Consider the following 22743-nt stretch of genomic DNA (forward strand, 5'->3'; position numbering starts at 1 on the left):
GATATCATATTATTATGGTTTATATTGTGTCAGTAAGCAATTCTTTTATGTGGCGCATGCATAAAAAATCAGAAACTGTTTATTGCCAATTAAAATGGCACATGACAATAAAAATGACTTTCTTATCATTAGTTATCTTGTATTAAGTTAGTCAAAGGTAAACTGACTTTCTGTGCAGCCTTGCTTATTCAAGAGGCTTCATGAGTTCTACTGACTTGTGTGGAGTTCATAGGTTAAATCCCTCATTTTAGGTGAACAAGGTCATGACTGCCCACATGTCAGGTAACTGACAGAAGAACTGACTTACTTAGATATCCAATGATCTGGAAAGGAAAAACCTTCATACACAACCATTGCATTTACATTACAGTACAGCAACAGGTAGCAGGATAGTTATCTGCATTAACTTTAAACTCATTCCCGTAAACAAAGTAAATGTGCGATTTCCCTTTCCACAAGTAGGTCACCTTGGTGACGGGGATCAGCTCTATGGTTTGACGCTGCAGACAAAGAAAGCAAATGTGAGCATGTTACACCAAATTAGGCTTTGATCACGAGTATTATCTAGTCCATTAACAAATATTATTATTTTATATCAAAATAGTAGCCGATAAATGAATAGTAGATGCACTGTTACCTGTTGAAGAATGCGTGATGTCTGCGAGTACTTGCCCTGGTGTTCACTGACAAGGCGCTGTGCAGCCTGCACCACTGTAGGGTCTGGGAAGCCCATTACTGGGTATACCTGCACAGGGTAATCAGAAAAATAATAAATTAGGGCTGAATCATTGTCAATTTATTGGTATTATTGGTTCACACAAACAATTATGAGCTCGGAATATAGGGTCAGTATTAGGCCTGACACAATGTCTACACAGTTCACATGCTGCATAGTGAAAGGAGCATGTCAGCAGCAGCAGCTTCAGTTCTCCATCAGTGTCACACAGGAATGCGTCTAGGCACAATGCTTCTGTGTGGCTGAAAAGCATCCTGTGTTGACATGTGATGTGGAACAACGATCTAATAGATCAGGCAAAAATGTTCCCACCAAAATCCAAGCAATCTGCATGTTCTATGTATTAAAAAAAACTATACCTATACCTTTTGCCCCCCTGAGAAAGTGAGAAAAGTGATTTTACCATGTACTGAGAGTCCCTGAAAAGCTCCTTGCCAGACACCTTGCTAAGGTTGTCCAGCTGCAGTCCACTTGACTGTTCCACAACGTAGCTATCAGAGTTGTTGGTCCTGAAAGCATGCACATAAAAAATAAGAAATCCAGTTTAATTTTACAACCGCTATACACTAATTATCAGTATGAACTAACCATAAATGTTGATGACCTTCAGATCATTAAGAAATACTATTCATTGCTTTAGTTAAGTCTGACATTGTGGATAGATGAAACAATGTTGACGAAGCAGCACCATTTCACTGTGAGGTTGATGTAGACCAGAAGCTGTTGTTTTCCGTGACATGTGTCACATTGCCTCGATCCTTGCCCGTGACAGTGGCTGCAACTGTAAACAGATTGTGTTTAATAACTATCAGTACCTTTTAGGAGAAGCACAAACTGTACTGCACTTACTGTCAGTTTTACTTCATTAGAAATCTATGAGATGCAAAGGGTAACACTTACTTTTCCCTCCCTCTGCCACTGCAGTGGTGGCATCTATCGTCTCCGTGGCGATAACCAGATCCATTGCAGACCCAACAAACTTTCTGACAGGCGCAAAGAAACAAAATCATATGATCAGATGATCTCGCTGAAGGTCTTAAGATAAACCATTCAATGAGGCCTGTGGAAATGACTTACATTACCGGCACCGGCACAGTCTTTGCAAGGTCTTCGCCCCATTCCCACACAAACGTGGCAGGTCTGTATATGAAATGTTTCTCGTCAGGAAAAATCTCTAAAAGCAAGTACAGGAGCTTTTTCTTCTCCAGACATGTGTTGTATAATTTACCTTCACAGATGATGTGTAGGGAACCTTAATAGACTGTTTGCCATCCAGAAAAAAATTGGGAGATTTAGCAGGAATATCCCAAGGCCCTGGAAGTGACTGGGCAAAAGCATCCACTGACTGGCCTGATCCAAATAAAACAACATATTCGATTATCAGTGAGAAGTAAATAGCTGACAGAGAATTAAACATATGCAAGTAATGCACACGCTAATAGAGCTGTACCATTGTATGGCTCGTGACTCCACTCTGTACATCTTGATTCAGTAAAGGTTTCCAGGCGGTACTAAAACAAAGCAGGGGTGAAGAAAACACACAAGAGTAATTTTATTGCTCTATCCGGTTGTATTGATTGGTCTACATCCATTTACTTTGGTTATTCATGCACTGAACACCCAAAACTACCATACAAGCTAATACTTTTAATTCCCAAACACACGCACATACATAGACCTCCTCTTACCCTGTACGTATTGAACGCCTCCATGCTGGTGATCACACCATCCTTTGCTGGTGCTGAACTGTAGCAGCACTTGTTGGAGGCAAACAGGGCAAACGCTTCCCACGCAGTATCTTCACTTATAGATGGGATACTGTCAGCAGTGAGGGAATGAGGTACTTTATGTCACGCAGTCTGATCTTTTAAGAGGAAATGATAGCTGTTGTAGCGCATTAAGTGCTTAGATTGCTTTAATCTTAAAAGCACATAACGGAAAATGTTTTGCAATACCCTGAGCAGTAATGTTGGGAAAAAAGGAAATAGTTTGAGACTTACTTCCACTGTGGTTGTTCAGGTCCAGGTTCAGGCTGAGGAACTGGGTAAGCAGGCATCGGAGGGGGCAGAAATCCACCTACAGCAGATATTGAACGTTTTTTTTGTACTGTTTCATTGCTTTATCCTAAGAACAATCATTCCTAGTGCTCTTTTTTTATATACAGTATACACTCAGTAGCCACTTTCTTAGGTACACCTGTAAAATACAACACAACAGCTCAGCGATAAATTCTACATTTACACAGATAATGTTAATTTAACTATATGTTTATTTTTGAAGTAGTTGGCAGTGGTGTTGAACAATGTAACTGCATTATGTTTAGAGGTCTTTCTAATGTTTTGTCCAACACATTTACAAACATGGGGGGGGGGGGGGGTAAAATATTAGAAACACATATATAATGCAGTCCAGTGCAACACCACCAAAAACCACCTCAGTAATAAACGTACAGTTGAATTAACACCTCTCAGAATGTTTTAACAAAAACTGACCATTATAAGCTTCATACACAGGTTAGCGCCAACGTCACTGTAGTCATTGTCACCAAAAGCATCAGAGAGAGTGCAACACACTGAGATTACCAAACCAACAGATCACAGCTACTGACACAAAAAGAAGTGTAGAAGACGTTGCACATTAAAACTCCTGAACTTCCTTCCTTCTTTGATTAGTCTTTTTATAAAAAAAACCAGTGTTGGTGTCAGAGGTAAATGTATCATCCAGGATGGACCGCAGTCACAGGCTCCCCTTCAATGATGATGGGAGAAGGAGAAGTAGGTCTACTGTGAAAATCAATCTACGTGGTCTTGGACACATTCAGTTGTAGGAAAGACTGTTCACAGCAACTGACAACTTCTACCACCGTTTCCGTTCCTCATTGTGCAAAAAGGCTGACTATTACCGAGTCATCCACAAACGTAAGGACATACTTGTCTTGATAATGAGTCTGACAGTCATTTATATACAAGAAAAATAAAAGGAGAAGACCCTGTGGAACATGAGAGTATACTAGACAGAGAACCATTTACTCGAAACTCTCTGTTCTCTGTTTGTCAAAAAAAAAAAAGTTAACCAACAAAAAACATTCACATCCAATTTAAAATTTAACAGCAGCCTATGTGCAAGGGCTGAATACAATTAAAACCTGAAGAAAAATCAACAAAGAGAAATATTTTTTGTTCCCTTCCAGATTGTCTCAAAACAAGACTTAACACGGTTGCATGGGGCAGGGCTGTTGTACTGGACTGTATAGGTGTACCTAATAAAGTGGCCAGGGAGTGAATATGACAGCACTGTGAGACGTTTTGTCACAGAGGCTGTCAGTGGGGTGAATAGGACTACTAAAAGGAGTACGTGCGGCTTACTGTACCTCCTCCTCCTGCCACTGTTCCTTCATAGCCAGGCATGCTGTCAAACATGCTGGCCGGAGGAGCGCTGGGGCCCTGGGACTCAGCTGCGGGTGGGGCGAACATTGCTAAAACAAACCAGAAGAACCAGTTCAGTCATGTGCATGGATGTAGACTTTCAAAGGTTTTAAAGCGTATTAAAGTTTTCGTGCATTACACAAACGACGAGCATTAAAAAACTGTTAGAGGCTACATTGTAAAACTTTTCCTCCTCAGAAAAGCTGAATTCTTGGGATTCCAAGATGTAACAACAAGTTTCTACGTGACACCACCAGAAGACAGTGTCGTGAGTGAGAGACGTACCTTGCCCCTCCGCATTATTATCCATTCTGAGATGATTTAACAGCTACACTAAAGACTTGCAGACCAGGTTTCGTCTTTTAACAAACACTATCACTTCTGTATATGACCGGTAGCTCACACAACTCCTACAGCTACCGAGGCGGCAGCCACCTCAAATAACCTGCACGTCGAAAATGACGTCACTTCATGTGTGTGAACTGTACCGTACAACTGAAGCTATTCGTTATTACACTATTAATTGACTTTAAACGCATATCATTATAAAAATGTCTTAAAGTTAAGTGCAAAAGCTTGAAATTACACCTCCGTAGATCTTACCAGGTCCCCCCTGTGCTGCTGGTACATAACCGGGATTGGCCACTCCATAAGTGCGGTTCTGGTGGCTGCAAGTAACGGGAAACGAAAGTTAGGCCAGTGAGGAGGTAAAACAATGCGCGCTACATGTAGTTTGGAGAAAAACACAAACCGTTAAGCGACACTCACCTCATTATAGGCTGATGCTCCATTTTAAAGCGGTGGGACACAATTAAACAACAACATGCGAACTGTCCAAAGACTTCATACGTGCTCTAATCACGCAGTCAGTATATCACCGATCATCATGTGACAAAAAGCTGAGCGTTTACCTTTCATCACACCCCACCCCCGTTTTCAGCATGTCAGTCAGCTGCCGCCGCCTTTTCTGGCTGTTGAACAGGAACAAAACTTTTTGCGGTGTTCTTAGTTAAGCTTGAGAGGTCAAGCTGTTATATATTAGTACTTTATGATAATGCGCTCGCTCAATTTAGAGAAGTACAGAAAGCCCCCCGCCCCTTAAAAATCCAATCTGTTCAGGAAGTGCGCAAATCCGTTTCATGGGCAGTAAGCAAATGTGAAACAGATGTGCGTGCGGCTAAAATGTGATAATAAAATATATAGTGGACAAAGACAAACAATACGACATGTTGTTTCACTAAATATTTAGAAAAAAACTGAGAAACAGTAAATTCCAGTGGACCACAGGCGCTTTAGAGTACTGTACTCTGATAAAATACACTACCCATAAGCCTTTGCAACATTCGCGGAAGTCCTTTTCTTTCCTTCCGCCGTCGCTGAAGTCCCTTTTGGATTTACATCGGCGGGTGAGTCAATACAATCTATGTGAATCCGTGCGATTTAGGTCGTTATTTCCCCATCCTGATATAGTTTATCATTCATGTACGTCCACCTTATATATGTTAGAGAAAATTGACCGTTTTTATCGTTTTATACTGTGTTTAATGTGTCGTTCTGGAGCGAAGTGCTGCTGCTAAAGCGGCTGACTGGTTGCTAGCGCTCTCTCCCCGTGAAATGGGGTTGTAGTGTTCAGTAAAGGCCCGCTGTGCAGCGTGGCTTACAGATAAGCACTGTGAAATAACAAATAGCTGTTTCTAATACTAGACATATGTCACATGCTTATTTCTGTTAAGGCCTTAATGCCGAAACGGAATCCATGGAGTAGTGTAGCATAGTTAGCTAGCTACACATTGACTACGCCGTTGACGTTAGCTAGCTAGCTAACGTTGGTCAACACGTTTACCTTGCGGATCCCTCCACTGAAAAGTTGATGTATAGTTGAGTCATTGCTTTGAGTCTGAGGGTCAGTGATCGTTTTGTCAGTGAGAGCTAGTCTTGTACATAAATGTGGCAGTGAGTTTATTGCAGGAACCGCAACACTTTCACGCAGCAAGTTTCTGCCAATTCTTCATACGTTTTCTCATCTACCATTAGCTATTTATGCAAATAAATTCCTACTAGCATGTAGCACGTTGTGGTGTAATGCTGACATAATCATGTTGAACTGGTTGTAACCTTTCTTTTTCTTCTGTCCTCAGTCACCATGGCAGCCCTCAGGCCCCTCACAAAGCCCAAGATTGTCAAAAAGCGAACCAAGAAGTTCATTCGCCATCAATCTGACAGATATGTGAAGATTGCGGTAAGAGTCATTATTGACATACTAGATTTAAAATGGATCCCCTGCTTTTACTTGCTAGATTAGATCTGCAAGTGATTTCATCTTTGATTATCTTCAACAGAAAAACTGGCGCAAGCCCAGAGGTATTGACAACAGGGTCCGCAGGCGGTTCAAGGGTCAGATGCTGATGCCCAACATTGGTTATGGTAGCAACAAGAAGACAAAGTACATGCTGCCCACTGGCTTCAAGAAGTTCCTGGTGCACAATGTCAAGGAGCTTGAGGTCCTGATGATGAGTAACAAGTAAGTTGTGTGTGCGCATACTGTCATAATGTAGATTACTTTTCCATACATAACAAAGTTATTAGTGTTAGGCGTGCACAAGGTTAGTTCGACTTGCTGAGATTTTGAGATACCCTCTGAGATTTTTACCGCCACTTCAGTATAATGGCGGAATGGAATTGTAAGTGCACGTGTTTGACTTAAGCTTTCATTTAAAAAATATGCATTTTACATTTTAAAAACTTTGAATTGATTGATCAACCGACCTTCTTGACTAAATGGGACATTGTTTCTGTTAAGAGAAGTTATTGGTGGCAGAGATCAGTAAATAAGAGTACCTACATGTCTGTACACCCCAGCGTAAAGTGGGTGAACTGAACCTTGAATGGCAGCAAGACTTGAACTGGTATATTCTGTCATACCTATGTGACATAAATCAATTTAGGTTTTTGATAAAGACTGAGTAACAGAGTAAATACGTCAAGCTGTTATCAGCAGAGGCATACTCTAACAACATTTCAGAAGGTTATAAACTACTCAGATTATATTTTTGTAATAGTCCAACACTTAACATCTAATGGGAATTTAATCAATTGTGGATGCTATCTGATCCTCATGTGACAAATATTTGGCCTTTTTATGAAAGCAGGAACTTGTATGAGGAAGTCCAACATAGTTTGTCTTTTTAATACCTGGCTTCACAACAACCCGATGACAGTCCCTGATAACTGTTCTCACGTTGTTTATCGACTCACTTTGTTTAACCAGAAAGTATAGTTCTGAATGTTAAAGGAGAGAGATTTATAACAGCCAATCACTTGAGTAGAGATACTTAAGGCTGTCCTTGCATCTGGCACAATGGGCATATTTATTTCACATCAAAGCTATAGAAAGAACAACATTAATTTGTCAATATTAATCAATTTTATGTCCAAGAATCTCCCTGCTTTCTGTGCACTGTAAACTGTAGTAAACAGTGGGTCTGGTGTTAATCAAGTCATTCATAGGTCTCTGAAGGGATATAAGCTTAGTTTTAATATTGGTTTTGGTCAGTTAAATTTAAACCAGAAAATATAAATGTCGATAACACAGTGGGGTGGGCAGGTGGCAGTTGCCTCGACTTAGTTATGAAGCTTGAGGCGTGTTGTCAAGTAAGCTGCTGTGACATCATCCTGTTAATTTCAGTGAAGGGGTGAGCTTTCCTTTGCTTCTTGTCATGGATTGATCCCTAATGCTGTCTCCTTAATGTCAGAGTTTAGTCTGACTGAATTTAAATATCAACTCGCCAATGTCCAGCCAGGTGCAGATCGGGTTGAATTGATCTGTTCAGAGTATTGTTTGTAATTGTATGCTGAAAGAATTCAACAGCAGATTAGGGGTGATAATGGATGCCTGGCAGTTAGTGCAATGATTAGATGATTTGATTCAAAAGGTGTAGATCACTAAACAAGCTCACTCAGCAGCTACACTATCCCACCTGTTGATCCCCACAGGAGCGAGCGGACTACGGATTGTCAACATGTCTAAAACCGTGATATCTTAAGGAAACCATTTGGGAAAATCACAAAGACGAGCTTTAAAACTTTTGATCTGTTATATGTTGAGGACAACGTTAATTGTCTGTGTTTCAGGGGAGATGTTTGGTTGTCCACCTTTTTTGCAGCCAGTGTCTAGTAGCAATTTGAACAACCAGATTGAGCCCATAAATCCATGGAAATGCCAGTTTGGTCAAGAGGGATATGATTTACTGTTTGGATGCAATGTAACAAGCAAAATATAATCAGCCCAAGTCAAAGAAAAGCCAGAGTTCAGCTGAAATTTAGCTCACTAAGCTGCTTTATGAACAGGCTTCAATCAAACTGAGTACAGTTGACTCCAGATATGGCAACATTGATTTTGAGACCAGTTTCACTTTGTTTTGAAAGTGGTCTCTGTTGTATAGTTCAGAGAACATGTTAAGTATTGATGGTAGTCTTAGAGTTAGAATAAAGTGACAGAAATGTAATTATTTCAATTGTATGTGAAATCATGTTACTTTGGAAGCATGAAGTCATAACACTGTGGATGAACATTTTCCACCTCGTTAAGTCCATTTTTCTATACTTTTAATTCACATTTAGAGGCTACTTGTAATTCATCACCCTCCGTATTTGTCATTGGTTGCATGATCAGGATCCAGCTTTATCTCAACTTTGAGACTTTTGTCACAGACTTTCTTTGAACTCCCTTTACTTGCATGTTTCTGCAAACCAGGGGTGATCTGGCCAAAGCATCAGGAAATGATATGAAATAAATTGGTCTGCATGGGACCAAGCTGCTGTAATATTTTATCTAACTTTACAGGGTGACTATCCTTGTTAAAACATTCTACAAAGCACGTAAATTGTTTAATATGGTATTAAATTAGGTCATTCAACACTGTAATAGAAACCTCAACACAATTGTGACCCAAACTGTAATTTCAGTGAAAACATCTCGTCATTAACCAAACATCCTTCCCTCTGCCTCTGTAGGACTCACTGTGCTGAGATCGCCCACAACGTCTCTTCCAAGAACAGGAAGGTGATTGTCGAGAGGGCCGCTCAGCTGGCCATCAAGATCACCAACCCCAACGCCAGGCTCAGGAGCGAGGAGAACGAATAAACTGGTTATTCACAATAAACTCTTAAAAATCGAAACTGGCTCGTGGGTAATTTTTCTGAACTTCATTGTTGTTCTTGTTAGCAGCATTGTTGCACAGGTCTAGATAATCTGACATGTTTGAAAAGTTTCAAACTTGAAATAATTTTATGGAGGAGAAAGGCTCATCTCATAGTTTAGTGAGTTTGTTGGCTGAGATGGTAGGAAGTAAGGCAATTTGGACAGAGACAAACTTGAAATTGTGCTCTGGCCATTTTATTTCAATCAAAATTTCCTGTTTTAAGTTGTTTTTTTTTTCATTTTTACAACATCAAAACAAGTTTTCTAGCCATTTTTAAAGTAGTATCACTGGAGGAGGGAAATCTAACTTAAAAAAGGAGTGTGTATTAACAGGTATTGGCGTGACCAGGGAGTTATAAATGGGTAATTCATATGGGGCATGATACTTCAGAGACCAAGCTATTCTTGTTCGGTGCACAGGCGTCAAAGTAGCACAGAAATGTTCACACACACGAGTCGGCGTCTACATCGATGGCTGCAGAGCCGCTTGTATTCTCCTTTGGTTAAACAGGGTTATTCCTCACGTCCTTCCAGATGACTGGACGCTGAACTGGAAATAAACAAAAGGGGCAAGATGCCTGAAGAAGAGTGGTGACCCATATTATAAATGGAGGAGGCCACATAACTACGTATAAACACTTTTTATTCAGAATGTGATCTGGGGTAGCTTATGAAAGAGTACATGCTTTTACAGTTTTTAAGGCTTCTTGCCATCAAAGAACAGTGAACTCCTTTTCAGATTTTTTTTATATTAAATTTCTACCAAAATTACTTCAGGTTGCTTGGGTGATGGAAGATGTAGATGTAACAATCTTTAAGCAAGTATTCATAGGGCATAAATAATCGAGTTATAGAGTAATAGAGTTGAAGTTATTCTGCAATGAGTTATCAGCTGTTGTAAGATTGACTTGTGGGAGACAAGAATGGTCGAAGTTGATGAAGCAGAGGCAACTTAACGTCTCTGAGCAGAGCCTCCCTGACTGGCAAACGTCTATGTGTTCCCTCGAGTCAATTTTACTTGAGGACAACCCATGCATGAGGACTGTAGGAATGTACATTTATCTGCAATTTGCAAGTGACTGGTGAAAGTTAGTATGTTTATGCAAGAGCTGTACTTAAATACAAATTTGAAGTACCTCCACTGCATTGGTCCGACAGCTATCGATACTTCAGATAATTCAGATTTTACATATAGCACATAATCAACTTCTAAAATATAAATAAATATATAACAAAAACAAAACAACAACATAAAATAATCTAACAGCACATACATTGAAATTAGCTCCACCTTGACTAGAATTTAAATGCTGCTATTAAGATAAGAGATCAATAATGATATAATATTATAACACTCTGAACGGGACCATTCTGCCCTATGAGTTGTGACTTTTACATTCAATACTTTAAGTACATTTTGCTGATAATACTTTTACTGAAGTAAAACCTTGAATTTAGGACTTTTACATGTAACAGAGTAAAGTTTACAGATTGGACTACTTCCTCCAACACTGATCATTTGTGAAATGGGCCCCAGGCATTGCGTCAACCCTTATAACCCTGATGACATCACTATGACGTCATCAGGGTTACTGCCTCAGACTGAAAGCTTCCTTTCCTCCTCCGTCCTTGAAAAATGTGAAGAAGCCAGCTCACAGTGTCCTCCCAGGGTTTGGACTAACGGCAAGGAGGCAGTTTGGCATCATGTATGAGCATGTTTAGACAAATCAGCCGCTGACACATTGGTGTATTATCAATAGATGAAACAGAACGGTATCAAAAGTCATTGCCTTGAAATGGCCAGCTCAGATTGTATATTGTTCTGGGATGTTCAGAGCCGACTCCCTGCAGAGAAAGTTTCCATTGCATTCTGGCAGGCAAGCTGTGTCCCACAGCCCTGAGCCCTCTGCCATCTGTTCCTGTAAAACTGACATTGCCAGAGATGCAAAAAACATAACATTTATTTAGCCAGTCAGCTTGTGGCTGTTTGGAACTGAAGGAAGTGAGTTACCAATGATGGTTGGGGGAAAAACACGGGCGCGCTGTTGGATCTTAATATTTCCTCTGTGAAACACCCTGCACCTGTCTCTGGAAGTGGCTTGGAAAAGACTCACCTGAGAGGACTGGAAGTTCTCCAGAGAGGGAGGAGGACATGGAAACAGCAGGACAGGCAGAGACTGCGATATCTAGGAGATGGTGAGAGTGTCAGGAAGAGGACAGACTCCATTTTTTTCCTTGTCACTAGTCGGAAAATGAACATGTCAGCTAGGGTAGTGTTTGGGAAGGGGCGCCTCACTCCCGAGCAGCTCTCCTTCGCTTTCCCTCAGACAGATTCCCTGAGGAAAGGCAGCCGGTCTGCAGGAGGAAAGAGGAGGATGTTCTCTTTTTCTCTCAGGTGTCGACTGGGCATCATCAGAGGGAGAACCAAAGGTAAAGCCAACAGGAAATCTATTGTATGTAATTTTTGGGGGAAATGGTAACATACAGTATAACAGATTAAAAGGTTCAGTTTTCTGCCAATTTATGCAGTTTTGGGAAATATGACTTTTATTGTCTACACACAATTACTTGACTTTAACAAGTTTATGTGTAATTAATTCCCCCAACAGTCATCTTATTACATACCTGACCTGAATGAATTAAAAAACAGAGAGTTCAATTGTTTGTATGTGTGCAGCAGGCCTGTTAAAATGAACATTTCTTTACTTAAATCTGGCTTTTTTACCGATATTAAAGGTGAACAATGAAGCACGAGTGTGTGCGACACATCCTTCGCCTCTGGACCTTTTTTTTTTGTCACACGCTGATCTGTGTCTCTATCAAGGGAATTAGTCATTTTGCTTTTCAGACTTTCACCTGCAACTGGATGTGATCACCATAAGATGGCAGTGTGGTCAGTTTGATCGGGGAGCAGGTTCAAGATTCAGGCCCTCCTGTCTAGAACGCCCACTTTGTCTACTTATAATGAAAATGTTTTTACAAAAATGTGGATGAAATGTTGGGAAAATGTACAAACCAGCACTAAATAGTGAACACAGTCACTGAGAGTCTTGAATATTTAGCACTTCTTCAGTCTTTTCAAATTCTGCCTTACTTTGTTTCTTTTCTGGTGGAGCATTCCTACCTCTGTTTGTATGCCAAGGTTACTGTTAACTCTCTTAATCTAATCATTACATTATCACTCACTCTACATCAATAATGTCTAGAGGAAGTGCAAAAGAGTAAATTTTTATTATAACCCAACATTTGCCTCCCTGTTCCCAGAGGCTTTTATCAGTCCAGCACACTGCTCCGTCTCCCGCTTCTCTCTTTTCTTTTGGAAATTAATTAGTCTCGCTCTGAAAGACTACGCTCGCTCACATTGTAAATGGGGTATTAAGGACAAAAGTCTCCGAGGAAATTATCTACACCGAAGAGTATTGTGTCCACTGGAACAGCTGACTAATTAGGCTGCATGCAACAGTGGGTAGAAACATGGAAATGTTTGTTTGTAATCACTTTACACATCTGTATAATAAGCAGTTGTAGATCAGAGGGTAGGATTTCACATTGTGAATTTCTGAATTTTGTGCATCTTGGTGTGCTGTGTGGTTTAGCTTGAGTTGTACGTTTGGTTTTTTTTTCTTATGTCCCTGCCTCCAAAGTCCAAAGCGATGACAACCAATTTGTCCGCAGTGACCAAAACAAATGAGGCAGAGGAGGCTCAGAGGGGCTGCCAGTGAGGCTGGAGGAGGGCGTTTGTTGTTGTTGGTGGTTGCAGTGGGGGTCAGGAAGTGGCAGGCGTCGAGGCTTGTGTGCATGACAAATGGTCAGACAGATGTGGCGACGGGTCAGTCAGCAGACCCGTTTGTCCCTCTGTGTTTGGGTGGATGGACCTCAGTGGGCCCATGATTAGCAGAGGGTCCTTTCACCCTCCCGAGGGGGAAACATGAGATGCCGGGCTTCAGAGGAAATGGCGTTTAATTTGCACACAATAACTCAGATTCTAAATGCTCCCTTTTTTGTATTTCGCTTCTATTTGCTCATCATTTGTTTATTTTCACATGATGATGATGAGAAGTAGATCTGTCATCACAGCCTTGTGCACGACAACTGCACTTTTATGAATAACATTTCAACTGCTAGACATGCTCTCAAACAGGCAGCTGTTCTGCACAGGAATTTTGCATGTGCATTTTTCCATTATGTGCTTGTGTGTGTGAGAGAGAGAAAGATAGAGATAGATACAAGCGCTGTAAAATGGGTGCAGTCTCCATGTGAGAAAAACGTGACACTGTTCAGGGCTCAGTCTGACAATGAATGTGCAGGTGGTGTTAATTGTGCCGAGAGTTGAGTGTGTGGGGGGTGTGTAGTTTTGTCATGTCTCATCTCACTGTGTGTATACGTGTGTGGGTGGGTTTGAGGATGTGCATATGAGGGGTGTTTGACTTGGTGGGAAATGGATAAAGAGTGTGTGTGTGTGCATGTGCTGGGGGAGGGAGTGACTATCGTGTGTGTCTGCCTCACTGAACCCCTCTGGCAGAGGGAGAGAGAGGGAGCAAACACACTCACTCCAGCTCTGCGAGGGAGAAGGGCTGTGTGTGAGCTCATGTGAGTGTATGAACAGGGGATGATAAACCCTCTGGAAAAGGACGAATGATTAGTAAGAATAGCTCAGAAATGGGACCACGGCAAGATGGCAAGAAAAGGACATGAACCCTTGCTCTCCCTGCTTTGGATTTTAAAGAAAAACAGGGCTTGGTAGATTTATATTTTTTGAGTATTGGGAGGAATCATTTAACTGACATCTTTTTGTCACCAAGTTTAAATAGAGAAAGGAACTAGAGACCATCTGAGGGTCAGAATTTGGCCCCTGGAGCTAAAATTCCTCGCTGGGTTTTTACAAACAGAGACAAGGGTTAAGAACATGTTGGCAAAGGAATGAAGAAACGAAGATGGTGTTTCTGTTTTATCTAAGCGGCTGAGACTCTCGGTCTCTCGGGTCGCCTACTTTTTTTTTTTTTTTTACCTCAGGTGGAACCTCAGCTCTCTGCCCACTACTACATATCAGCAAGGATAATTCCCGAGGGTGGCTGCGCTGACTTAACTACAGCCATGCTGTGTGGTCTGAGGAGAGACACCAAGAACAGCATTGGTAAGAGCACCACACTTTGATCTTTGCAGAGTCAAGGGGGTCAGCTCGTGTGTTGTAGTGGGGGCTTTGTGGCAGGAGGGGCTTCAGTTTACTAACCTGTAAAGAGCGGCTTATGTCTTGAATGAGTAGTTCATCTGGGGGACAGCGTCTGTAGCTGAAAAGTATTACGCCAATGTTCCCTTCTAATTTTAAATCTTTAACCCATACAGCCTGAATGCTAATTTATTTGAATGTGGAATCATTACAATGCATGTGTTATGGCTGTGATGGGTTGAAAGAGATTTAAATGTCAGTGGACTCGACCACCAGCTACGCATACCATCCTGCCAAGTGTATTTGGGGCAGATATAGCAACGTAAACTGGGTCTGGCAGGGCCCAGTTTATAAATAAAGTTTTACATCTGAAAATAGCATTATGATTTCATTGTCATTGTAAGTGCCGCCCCCATATTTAACCTACATTCTGATTGGTTATGAGAGGGATGGCTTACAGTGCCCTGAATTAAATCAGGAGTTAATTAACTCACCACATATTTATGCAGGAGCACAGAATTTTATTTTAGTCCGTGCGACGCTCTGAGGTCCTTTAGATGCAGCTCCTCTGGCAAACCTCATCCTTGAGCCACTAACTAGCATTGTGTTTTTTTTACAGTAGCTGTTTCAGTGTTGGAGCTGTTTATTAATCAGCTCTATCCTGATCTTAATTCTGGCCGTTAGGGTAAATTATGGTTATTTTAAGCCGGAGGAGGATGGCTGGGGGATGACTCTATGGTACAGTAGTGCTCGGTCACGTGCATAGCGTTGGGTCTGCGTTACCCAGAGCTAATGTTGCCTTTTGACTGCAATGACAGCTGCTGGACTGTCAGGGGCCCTCAGGAGCCCGCGTGGCTACGAGGCTGTTGCCCGGACTAATGTGTTTGTGATGTGTCATTCACTTTGTGTGTGTGTGTTGGTGCCTCACAGCCACTGGACAGGATATTTGTGCAGGGATGTGTGTAAATTAGTGTGAAATACCATATTATGCATATGTATGTTCTATACATCGCCATGATATTTCTGTAGTTAAGGTCTGACTCATGCAGCTGTGAGCACAAGAAGGCTGAATTTTCTTCATTACTGCTCGTATCCAGGGACTGCCCAAAGGTTTCAGGTCAGAGAAGGTTTGACAAAGGATCCATGCCTCTCAGCTGTCTAAAGGCCTCATCCTCAGTTGGGCAGATGTGGAGACTTGATGTGGACAGAGAGAGGGTCTGAGAGGGTTTGATGCCCTCCGAGCTCTTGCTTCCCCCAGTTCAGTCTTAACAAATCAGCACAGATAAAAATTGAAATACTGTCAGGCCTGTAGACAAAATCAAGACAACTGCCCCCCAAATATGATTAATATTTAATATTTATTAATATTATATTATATACAGTATATGTATAGTGCAACATGGCTGTTTATATCGATAGATTTTGTCACTCTTATGATTACTTGTTTTACTTCTATTTGGTAGACAACCATAGCATAAATTTGGGGGGATGTGAACAGGAAGTGTTGCTATGGACTCAGTAAGTTGTGGTGTGGGCAACAACTTGAGCTTTTTTAGCCTATATTTGTATTTACATTTTGACAAATTTGCAACATTAAAGCTATGGCAAATCGGCTATTAGCAGTTCCTGGTTGTAATGTACTCATGCATGTAAAGACAACTATCACCGTATTGCGACTTACTTAAAAACGTGATGATTCTCAGGCAAGTTCTGGAGCGTATTTTACAATGCTTTCTAAGCGTATTTATGAACATTCACATTCCGTTGTACATGCGTTGTGATATCCTAGTCATAGTCATAGTCACACTGAATAAAAAAATATGTTTATCATGTCTGTGTGTTCAGATTTGACTGAATTATGGCTCCAAGAAGGAGTATGATTATTGATGCAAATTGTGTAATCGGCCACTTAAGATTCTAAGGTACCATAATTGCCTCTATGAGCTGTGTGTCCTTGTTTTTACACACCTGCATGCACCTGTCCCTTTCACCTCACACAGTATCTTTATTTTTATAAAAGGTTTATAATATACATATTTTCTGAATATGGGGAGAAATAATGTTTAAACCAGTCTCTGTAATGTGCAGTATCAAAGCAATCACTGGAGACTTTAGCTTGATGATTTAAGCTTGATGCCTGTAGTAAGGCTACTAACATGGCCCCTCCACTCTTAAAACGAGGACAGCTCCACTCTAACTTTGTAATATAATGTTCAAACACTGTGCCGGACAGCTGAAAAGGTAATCCGCAGTGGACAGGATTAGAGAAGTGCCAAGTCAAGTTTCCTCATCACCGTGACTGCTGACATGCATGTGTGGCTGCATTCAGGTTCAGATGGCCGAGGCAGTGGCTCTGCTAATCTGAGGGCAGCCCTGTGCTGTGTCAGAAATGGGACCCACTGTGGATAAAAAGAAATATACAAAAAAATCACTTTCCCTGCAGAGCAGATTGAGCGTTTCCCGGCTTTCTGTAGCAGCTGCTGCAAATGACATGAAAATGATGATTTTCTCTCCATGCCCGAACAGTCCATTAACCGCGTGCTGTTCCTTCAGGAAAATTCCCATGCTTTAGTGGTTGCATATATCAAGCCTGCCGCAAATGTATTCTTGTGTTAAATTAATGGTTTTCAAGTGTCTCGGCTGCAGAGAGGAGCTATTTTAAATCCTTGACCCTTTTATAGGATTGTCATGGAAACAAAGTGGAGTGACCTTCCAGGGTCCTGAGTTCAGGCCGATCACCATGTTTCAGTTGGCTAATGACCAACGGATGGATGTGGCTGTTGGCTAAGTGGCTTTTCCCTCCCAGAACCTTCACTTTACCCAGGGTGCAGTGCAGAGCATTAATGTGTGTGCAGCTGTCCTGATGTGCAATGGATGCTCACGGTCATGAAGCCTTCTGCTGCAGAGTTTCCCTACATGTCACCTCCATACCTCCCTGCTGTCTCCTCAGATGACGGACCATACTCAAAGGGGAGCAAGGAGTCCGGGGCAACTGACCAATCACATTCGTCCCAGAGGCGCAGCTTTTCAGGTACAATACAGTCACACCTGACTGTATGAAATTTTGCTTCCTGTCTCCTCACCTGCGTCCTCAAAAAGACGAAGAGGAAGAGTCGTGCCGTCTTTGAAATGTTCTCCTGCGTGCGTGTAGAGTCATGTGTCGGCTGTGTTTTTTTCTTGATGTTGCACTGTTTTGAATGCTTAGATAAGGTGGAAAAAAACGCTTGTGTGGCATACCTGTCATTTGCACTAAACCACACTTGGTAGACTTCACGTCAACGATTTAACAGCGCAGCACAATGTGGACCACAAGACAGAATGAGTCCTCTGATGATACTATATAACCACATACCCATCAGAGTTATGGTCAAAATCATTTTCATTCACTTAAGAATACAATTGGATTTCAATTTATGACTTGATGAGTCTGCGGTCATTTTCAGTGAGTGTCTTTTTCCTAATAATTCTTGAATTCCTTTCCATTGTCAGTATTTAGTGGTGGTATTAATACAACTGACTCCTCCATCCTCCTCCTTCTCCTCCTGCTGAACCCGTCACAAAGATTCACTCAGATTGAGAGATTTGCAGGAACAAGGAAAAGACAGGACAGTGAGAAAATAAAGTATGTGGTCATGTGTCAGAGAGCATTTCTGTGAGAGATTCAGGAAAGAAGGATGGAGAAAAGAGTCTTTTGTTTCGTTGCCTCTCAGACAGGGTGATTCTGTCAAGCAGACGCTAATGCTGACTGTGGATCTTTGCCTGTGTCTGTATCTGTCAGCAGAGGAGTACCGAGGAGTGACCACGGTGGACCTGATGAAAAGGGAAGGCAGCAGCCTTGGCCTCACCATCTCCGGAGGGTCTGATAAGGATGGCAAGCCCAGAGTGTCAAACCTACGGCCAGGTGGGCTAGCTGCCAGGTGAGATCTCTGCTCTGTGATGCGGTTAAAACCTGGCAACCACACCAAGCTGTCCGGACTTGTTATTCTGATCCCACAAACGTACACGTGTTGCAAAGTTACACCAGCTCACCCCAAGTGCAGGACTGTAGGCGTGTTGTGTTAGATCATCTTGATGCCGTCCCACAGAGTAATACCCCAACAGGGATCCATATATTTTAATTTAGATGTTAATTTTTTGTTGTCAGTTCATGCTTAATTCACTGCATGGTGGTAATTATTCAGCATAAGTCTTTAGTGAGCTTGTTTGTTTTTTTTTGTTCAAAGATTGCTTAATTAAGATTCGATTAAACAAATTTTCCCCTACGTCAACCACATGAAAGGAAAATGTAGAGGAGGACTCACGTTTCATGATGATTAAGCAGCGTGTGACTGATGTGTAACACACACACACACACACACACACACACACACATTTGTAAGAATGACACAGCCCCTCTGAAAATGTCTTGGCCAAACATCGCTTGTCAAGTCCAAGGAGGTTTAAAGACAGACACTGTGCTAATTCTTCCAAGCAGCTTGTCTTCCACACAGCTGAGTTCATGCTTGTGTGGAAGTGCTAGCTAATTTACTGCATGGAAGGACACTCAGGCAGACAGGAGAGCGACTGGCAGTGACATTGTGTGATGAGACTGGACCGGATGACAGGCCGGTCGGCTCTGCTGGTTAAGACGTCTATGTCTGTCCGCTGTCAGTGCTGATTGGCAGTAGCCCAAAGGTGAGAGGGGCAAGCAGGGCAGAGCATCTATTTAATTAATTTGCTTTCCATCGAGCAGCGTGTTGACTCAGAATGTCATATATGAGACACCATGTACAATCATCTCCGTCAGAGTCTGCAGAGGAGACGCTTTCAGCCATCCGCTCACTGTTGGCTCTGTATGTTAGTGATTATTATGATTACTTGTGTAAATGTTCACATCAAACAGTGCTTGTTCTATTACTGCTTCAGCTTTCATCTCTGCCTCTTTCACACAGTGGGATCAAGCAGTCAAAATCTGCCAGAACAGCCAGAATATTCATCTCAGATTAGACATTTTGAGCCCCCCCCCAGCTGTAACAAACAGGTAGCTTACAGGGAGTTTGGAGAAATGAGAGTGGAGGTTGTGTGCCGTAAAAAAACAAAACAATGAGCTGAAAGTGGCTAAAAAGCTTTGTAAAGCTGAGGGAGACTACAGAGTTGTTGATGATTCTCAATGCGGGTCCATCACTACAAGTCACATCTCTCACATTGCAGATGTTGGCAGTTTTAAGGAGTTAAAAATAGACCACAAGATGCTGATATTGTGTCAGGAAATGTGTAACATTGGTAACAAACACGCAGTGAATCTGGAGCTTTTGGGGCCTCTGGTGGTGTGGGGTTTCCTGCTTTTGCTCGGTTAGTAATCCGGCCTTGATCTTGATGGTCTGCCCATGACTTTCCACAGGAGTGACCAGCTGAATGTAGGAGACTATATCAAGTCAGTGAATGGCATCAACCTGTCGAAGCTTCGCCACGATGAGATTATCAGCCTGCTGAAGAACATCGGGGAGCGAGTTGTGCTGGAGGTGGAGTACGAGCTGCCTCCATTCGGTAGGTGAAGTTCTGCAAGATGAATATTCTGCCTGATAGTCCAACCAATGCTCAGACATGCTCGGACATTTGGAGAAAGTGCCGTCGTTAAAACAAATGCTTTGTGTTTTCAAAAGTGCCATACCATTGTTAAAATAAAATTGGGAGAGGCAGCAGGAAGTGTTCTCCCTACATCCCTCCAGATGTTGTGAACGTGGTTATATATATTTATTACACATGACTCTAACCCACCTTGAATATTGATATAAAACTGTTCATATCACACAAGCATCAACAAAATGCATTTCAAAGTATCCTGTTGTTTATTAGGAAAATCATCTTCTCAGGTGAATACAGTAGCCAAAAACAGAAGGGTCAATTATTTCTTCCAAGATCTAAAACAAATTATTTCATGGATAGATACAGATCCCTACAGAGCTTCCTGAAATTGGAAAAATCCAAACAGGCTCAAACTGCAAAGTGTAATGTTTATTGATTAATATTGTATAATGTAACCATCTAACTTCTTCTTCAACAGTTAATGTATATATCTTGTCTCATGTCTATTTGTATGTACTAATTAGTGGAAGCTAAAGGGGATCCTTTTAACAACATGGGATGGAAATAAGATTATTAGTTGAGGCACCAGACTGTAAAACAAAGCATCAAATTTAAGCCTCTCATAAACCTTCACTTCTATAATCACTGTGCGTTTGCTTTTTCTCCACATTTTTAGCAGCATTGACATATTTGTGAAGCAGATCGGCTTCACAATGAATTATAGTAATTCAAATTGTGTTGAAACAACAGTTAAAACCCAGATTGACAAAATTTAGCCTTGATTTAACCTCAACATCTAGACATCTTTCGACCTGCAAATCTCCAAATCAATACATATTGGGTTTCCTTGATCAAAGCACTGTGGCTCCCATCATTAGTAAGGGTCTAATACAGAGAATTAATTTCCCCACTGACATTAATTAATCATATTTCCACTACGTTTTCTTCATTCAGCATTTAATAAGACTTTTGTGAAAGCTTTTTACATTGCTAATACTTTATTTTATGTGTAGCTTTAGAGGATTCTAGTAACAGTTTTCTGTCCTTTCCTCTCTTCTCTTAGTCCAGACCCCCTCAGGAGTCATAACCAAAACCATAGATGTGTGTTTACACAAGGAGGGAAACAGCTTTGGGTTTGTCATGAGAGGTAGGTGGGCGTGATGTTTTTGTGTGAATCTTTCAGTAGAAATAATTAGCTTCTTTTTTTTTTTTTGCACAGATTTGTTCTCTGTGTTTTGTCTTTTTTTCTGTTAGGTGGCTTCCACGAGGACTGGCGCAGGTCTCGTCCTCTGGTGGTTACATACGTCAGGCCCGGAGGTCCCGCCGACAGGTGAGGACGTGGATAGATGAGTTAGTGTTTGTGTGTATACAAGTGAAGCTATTTATGTGTCTTGTATGGATTTTATGTCTTGATCGTGCATGAATGAGCCTATTCAAATGATTGTGTGTGTGCATGCATGCGTGGTTCTATAGTGTGTGTATTTAATTGTATGACCCAATGGACATGTGTTTTACTAATTGCCTTATCTTTATCCGCAATGAAAATATTTATATATCACCCATATGGAAATAGATAATTTGAAATCCACAACATTTTTATGCGCACCTTATTTCTTTTGCATCAGTCTGTGCTCGGGCCGCTGCATGAAATTGTGGCTGTGACACATATAGTGTATGTTATCTTCAAAGCAGGAAGGGCACAGCTCATCCTGAGGCTAATGCAACATTGCACTTCTCCCCATGAAAACTGAGAGCACCGAAACACTGGAGCAAACGTAATTCACCATCAAAGACTTTTTACGGCCGTTTATCTCGTTTATCCTTCATCTCACCTGGGAGGGAACACTCATGTGGAACTGTTTAATGATTTACTGTGACTGGTGCTTGAACGCTTGTATGAGCATCTTGTGCCGGTCGCCTGTGTTTTATTTTTCCTCTCTTTCTCCTTCTGTGTTTCCCCAGAGAGGGCACTTTGAAGGCCGGAGACCGGGTATTGAGCATAGACGGGATGCCTTTAAACAGAGAGAAGCACGCCGACGCACTGACCATGCTGATGCAGAGCGGCCAGGAAGCTCTGTTCTTGATTGAGTATGACGTCTCTGTCATGGGTGAGCACACACACACACACACAGGGAATATGTGGAGGCATGGTAGGGCAGCGTTGCTCTGAGGGTAAATAATGTGGCCGTTTGGCTGCGTGGATGTGAGTGAGTGTCGGTGCTGGAGACGCCACCATCGGAGTCACACAGGCCCAAGAGCACACTTCAACAGGGAAAGGGTAAATGGGTGATATTCTCTGTTTTATCATAATGTGCGGGTCACTCTCCTCTCCTGAATTAGGACAGAGTCATTACATTACTTGACTTGAATTTTCAGGCGGAATATGTCACTCAGGACAACTTTCAAGGACAGTCGTATCTTAACAAGGAGTTTTTTAACACAACCTCAATAAAACAAGGTTGGACATCTTATGGTATGTCCCTAAGCCCTGATGATGCTACGTAAGAAGTCAAAAGCATTGTATTAAAGAAGCTCTCCAGTGATTCAGTATTGCACTTCTATAAAGTCGGTGGGTGTAAGAGACAGGTTACAAAAACAATGGTGAAAATGAAAGCAGCAGAGGCCAAGATATCCTGACTTTTAATTTCTC

At 41.6% G+C, this 22743-nt stretch overlaps 3 protein-coding genes across 4 annotated transcripts in view; 2 read left to right on the forward strand and 1 right to left on the reverse strand.

The window, feature by feature from the left end:
* Positions 1-63: 63 nt before the first annotated feature.
* ssuh2rs1 (ssu-2 homolog, related sequence 1) lies at positions 64-5213 on the reverse strand. Of its 2 annotated transcripts, XM_070910075.1 has the most exons (13): positions 4930-5213; positions 4765-4829; positions 4107-4211; positions 2737-2812; positions 2425-2554; positions 2187-2247; positions 1965-2086; positions 1814-1876; positions 1637-1719; positions 1425-1517; positions 1140-1245; positions 638-745; positions 64-500 (listed from the first exon to the last, which is right to left on the reverse strand). In XM_070910075.1, exons 1-13 carry the CDS (start codon positions 4950-4952, stop codon positions 360-362), a joined length of 1176 nt encoding a protein of 391 aa, XP_070766176.1. In that variant the 5' UTR covers positions 4953-5213; the 3' UTR covers positions 64-359. The 2 variants fall into 2 exon arrangements, with proteins under 2 accessions (XP_070766176.1, XP_070766177.1); XM_070910076.1 differs by lacking the exons at positions 4765-4829; positions 4930-5213 and adding an exon at positions 4447-4519.
* A 305-nt stretch (positions 5214-5518) lies between these two features.
* Positions 5519-9339, forward strand: rpl32 (ribosomal protein L32). Its single transcript, XM_070910425.1, has 4 exons — positions 5519-5567; positions 6300-6400; positions 6501-6682; positions 9175-9339. Exons 2-4 carry the CDS (start codon positions 6305-6307, stop codon positions 9302-9304), a joined length of 408 nt encoding a protein of 135 aa, XP_070766526.1. The 5' UTR covers positions 5519-5567; positions 6300-6304; the 3' UTR covers positions 9305-9339.
* A 2259-nt stretch (positions 9340-11598) lies between these two features.
* LOC139288678 (glutamate receptor-interacting protein 2-like) overlaps positions 11599-22743 on the forward strand; it is a 29816-nt gene continuing 18671 nt past the window's right edge. The window contains exons 1-7 of the mRNA XM_070910051.1: positions 11599-11791; positions 17479-17559; positions 18307-18445; positions 19909-20054; positions 21157-21240; positions 21348-21423; positions 22056-22201. Of these exons, the coding sequence (XP_070766152.1) occupies positions 11614-11791; positions 17479-17559; positions 18307-18445; positions 19909-20054; positions 21157-21240; positions 21348-21423; positions 22056-22201 (850 nt within the window). The 5' untranslated portion in view covers positions 11599-11613. The remainder of the gene's footprint in view (positions 11792-17478; positions 17560-18306; positions 18446-19908; positions 20055-21156; positions 21241-21347; positions 21424-22055; positions 22202-22743) is intronic.

The sequence above is a fragment of the Enoplosus armatus genome, chromosome 8, assembly GCF_043641665.1.
Source record: "Enoplosus armatus isolate fEnoArm2 chromosome 8, fEnoArm2.hap1, whole genome shotgun sequence".
In the NCBI taxonomy this organism is placed as follows: Eukaryota; Metazoa; Chordata; class Actinopteri; order Centrarchiformes; family Enoplosidae; genus Enoplosus; species Enoplosus armatus.

Coding starts and splice junctions, on each gene's coding strand:
- ssuh2rs1 (XM_070910075.1), bottom strand. CDS start 4,952: ATGGAGCATCAGCCTATAATGAG. Junction 2,248..2,424: donor AGGCGTTCAATACGTACAGG/GTAAGAGGAGGT, acceptor GCTTTGTTTTAG/TACCGCCTGGAAACCTTTAC. Junction 746..1,139: donor TCAGGGACTCTCAGTACATG/GTAAAATCACTT, acceptor TACCCTGTGCAG/GTATACCCAGTAATGGGCTT.
- rpl32 (XM_070910425.1), top strand. CDS start 6,305: ATGGCAGCCCTCAGGCCCCTCACAAAGCCCAAGATTGTCAAAAAGCGA. Junction 6,401..6,500: donor ACAGATATGTGAAGATTGCG/GTAAGAGTCATT, acceptor TATCTTCAACAG/AAAAACTGGCGCAAGCCCAG. Junction 6,683..9,174: donor GTCCTGATGATGAGTAACAA/GTAAGTTGTGTG, acceptor CTGCCTCTGTAG/GACTCACTGTGCTGAGATCG.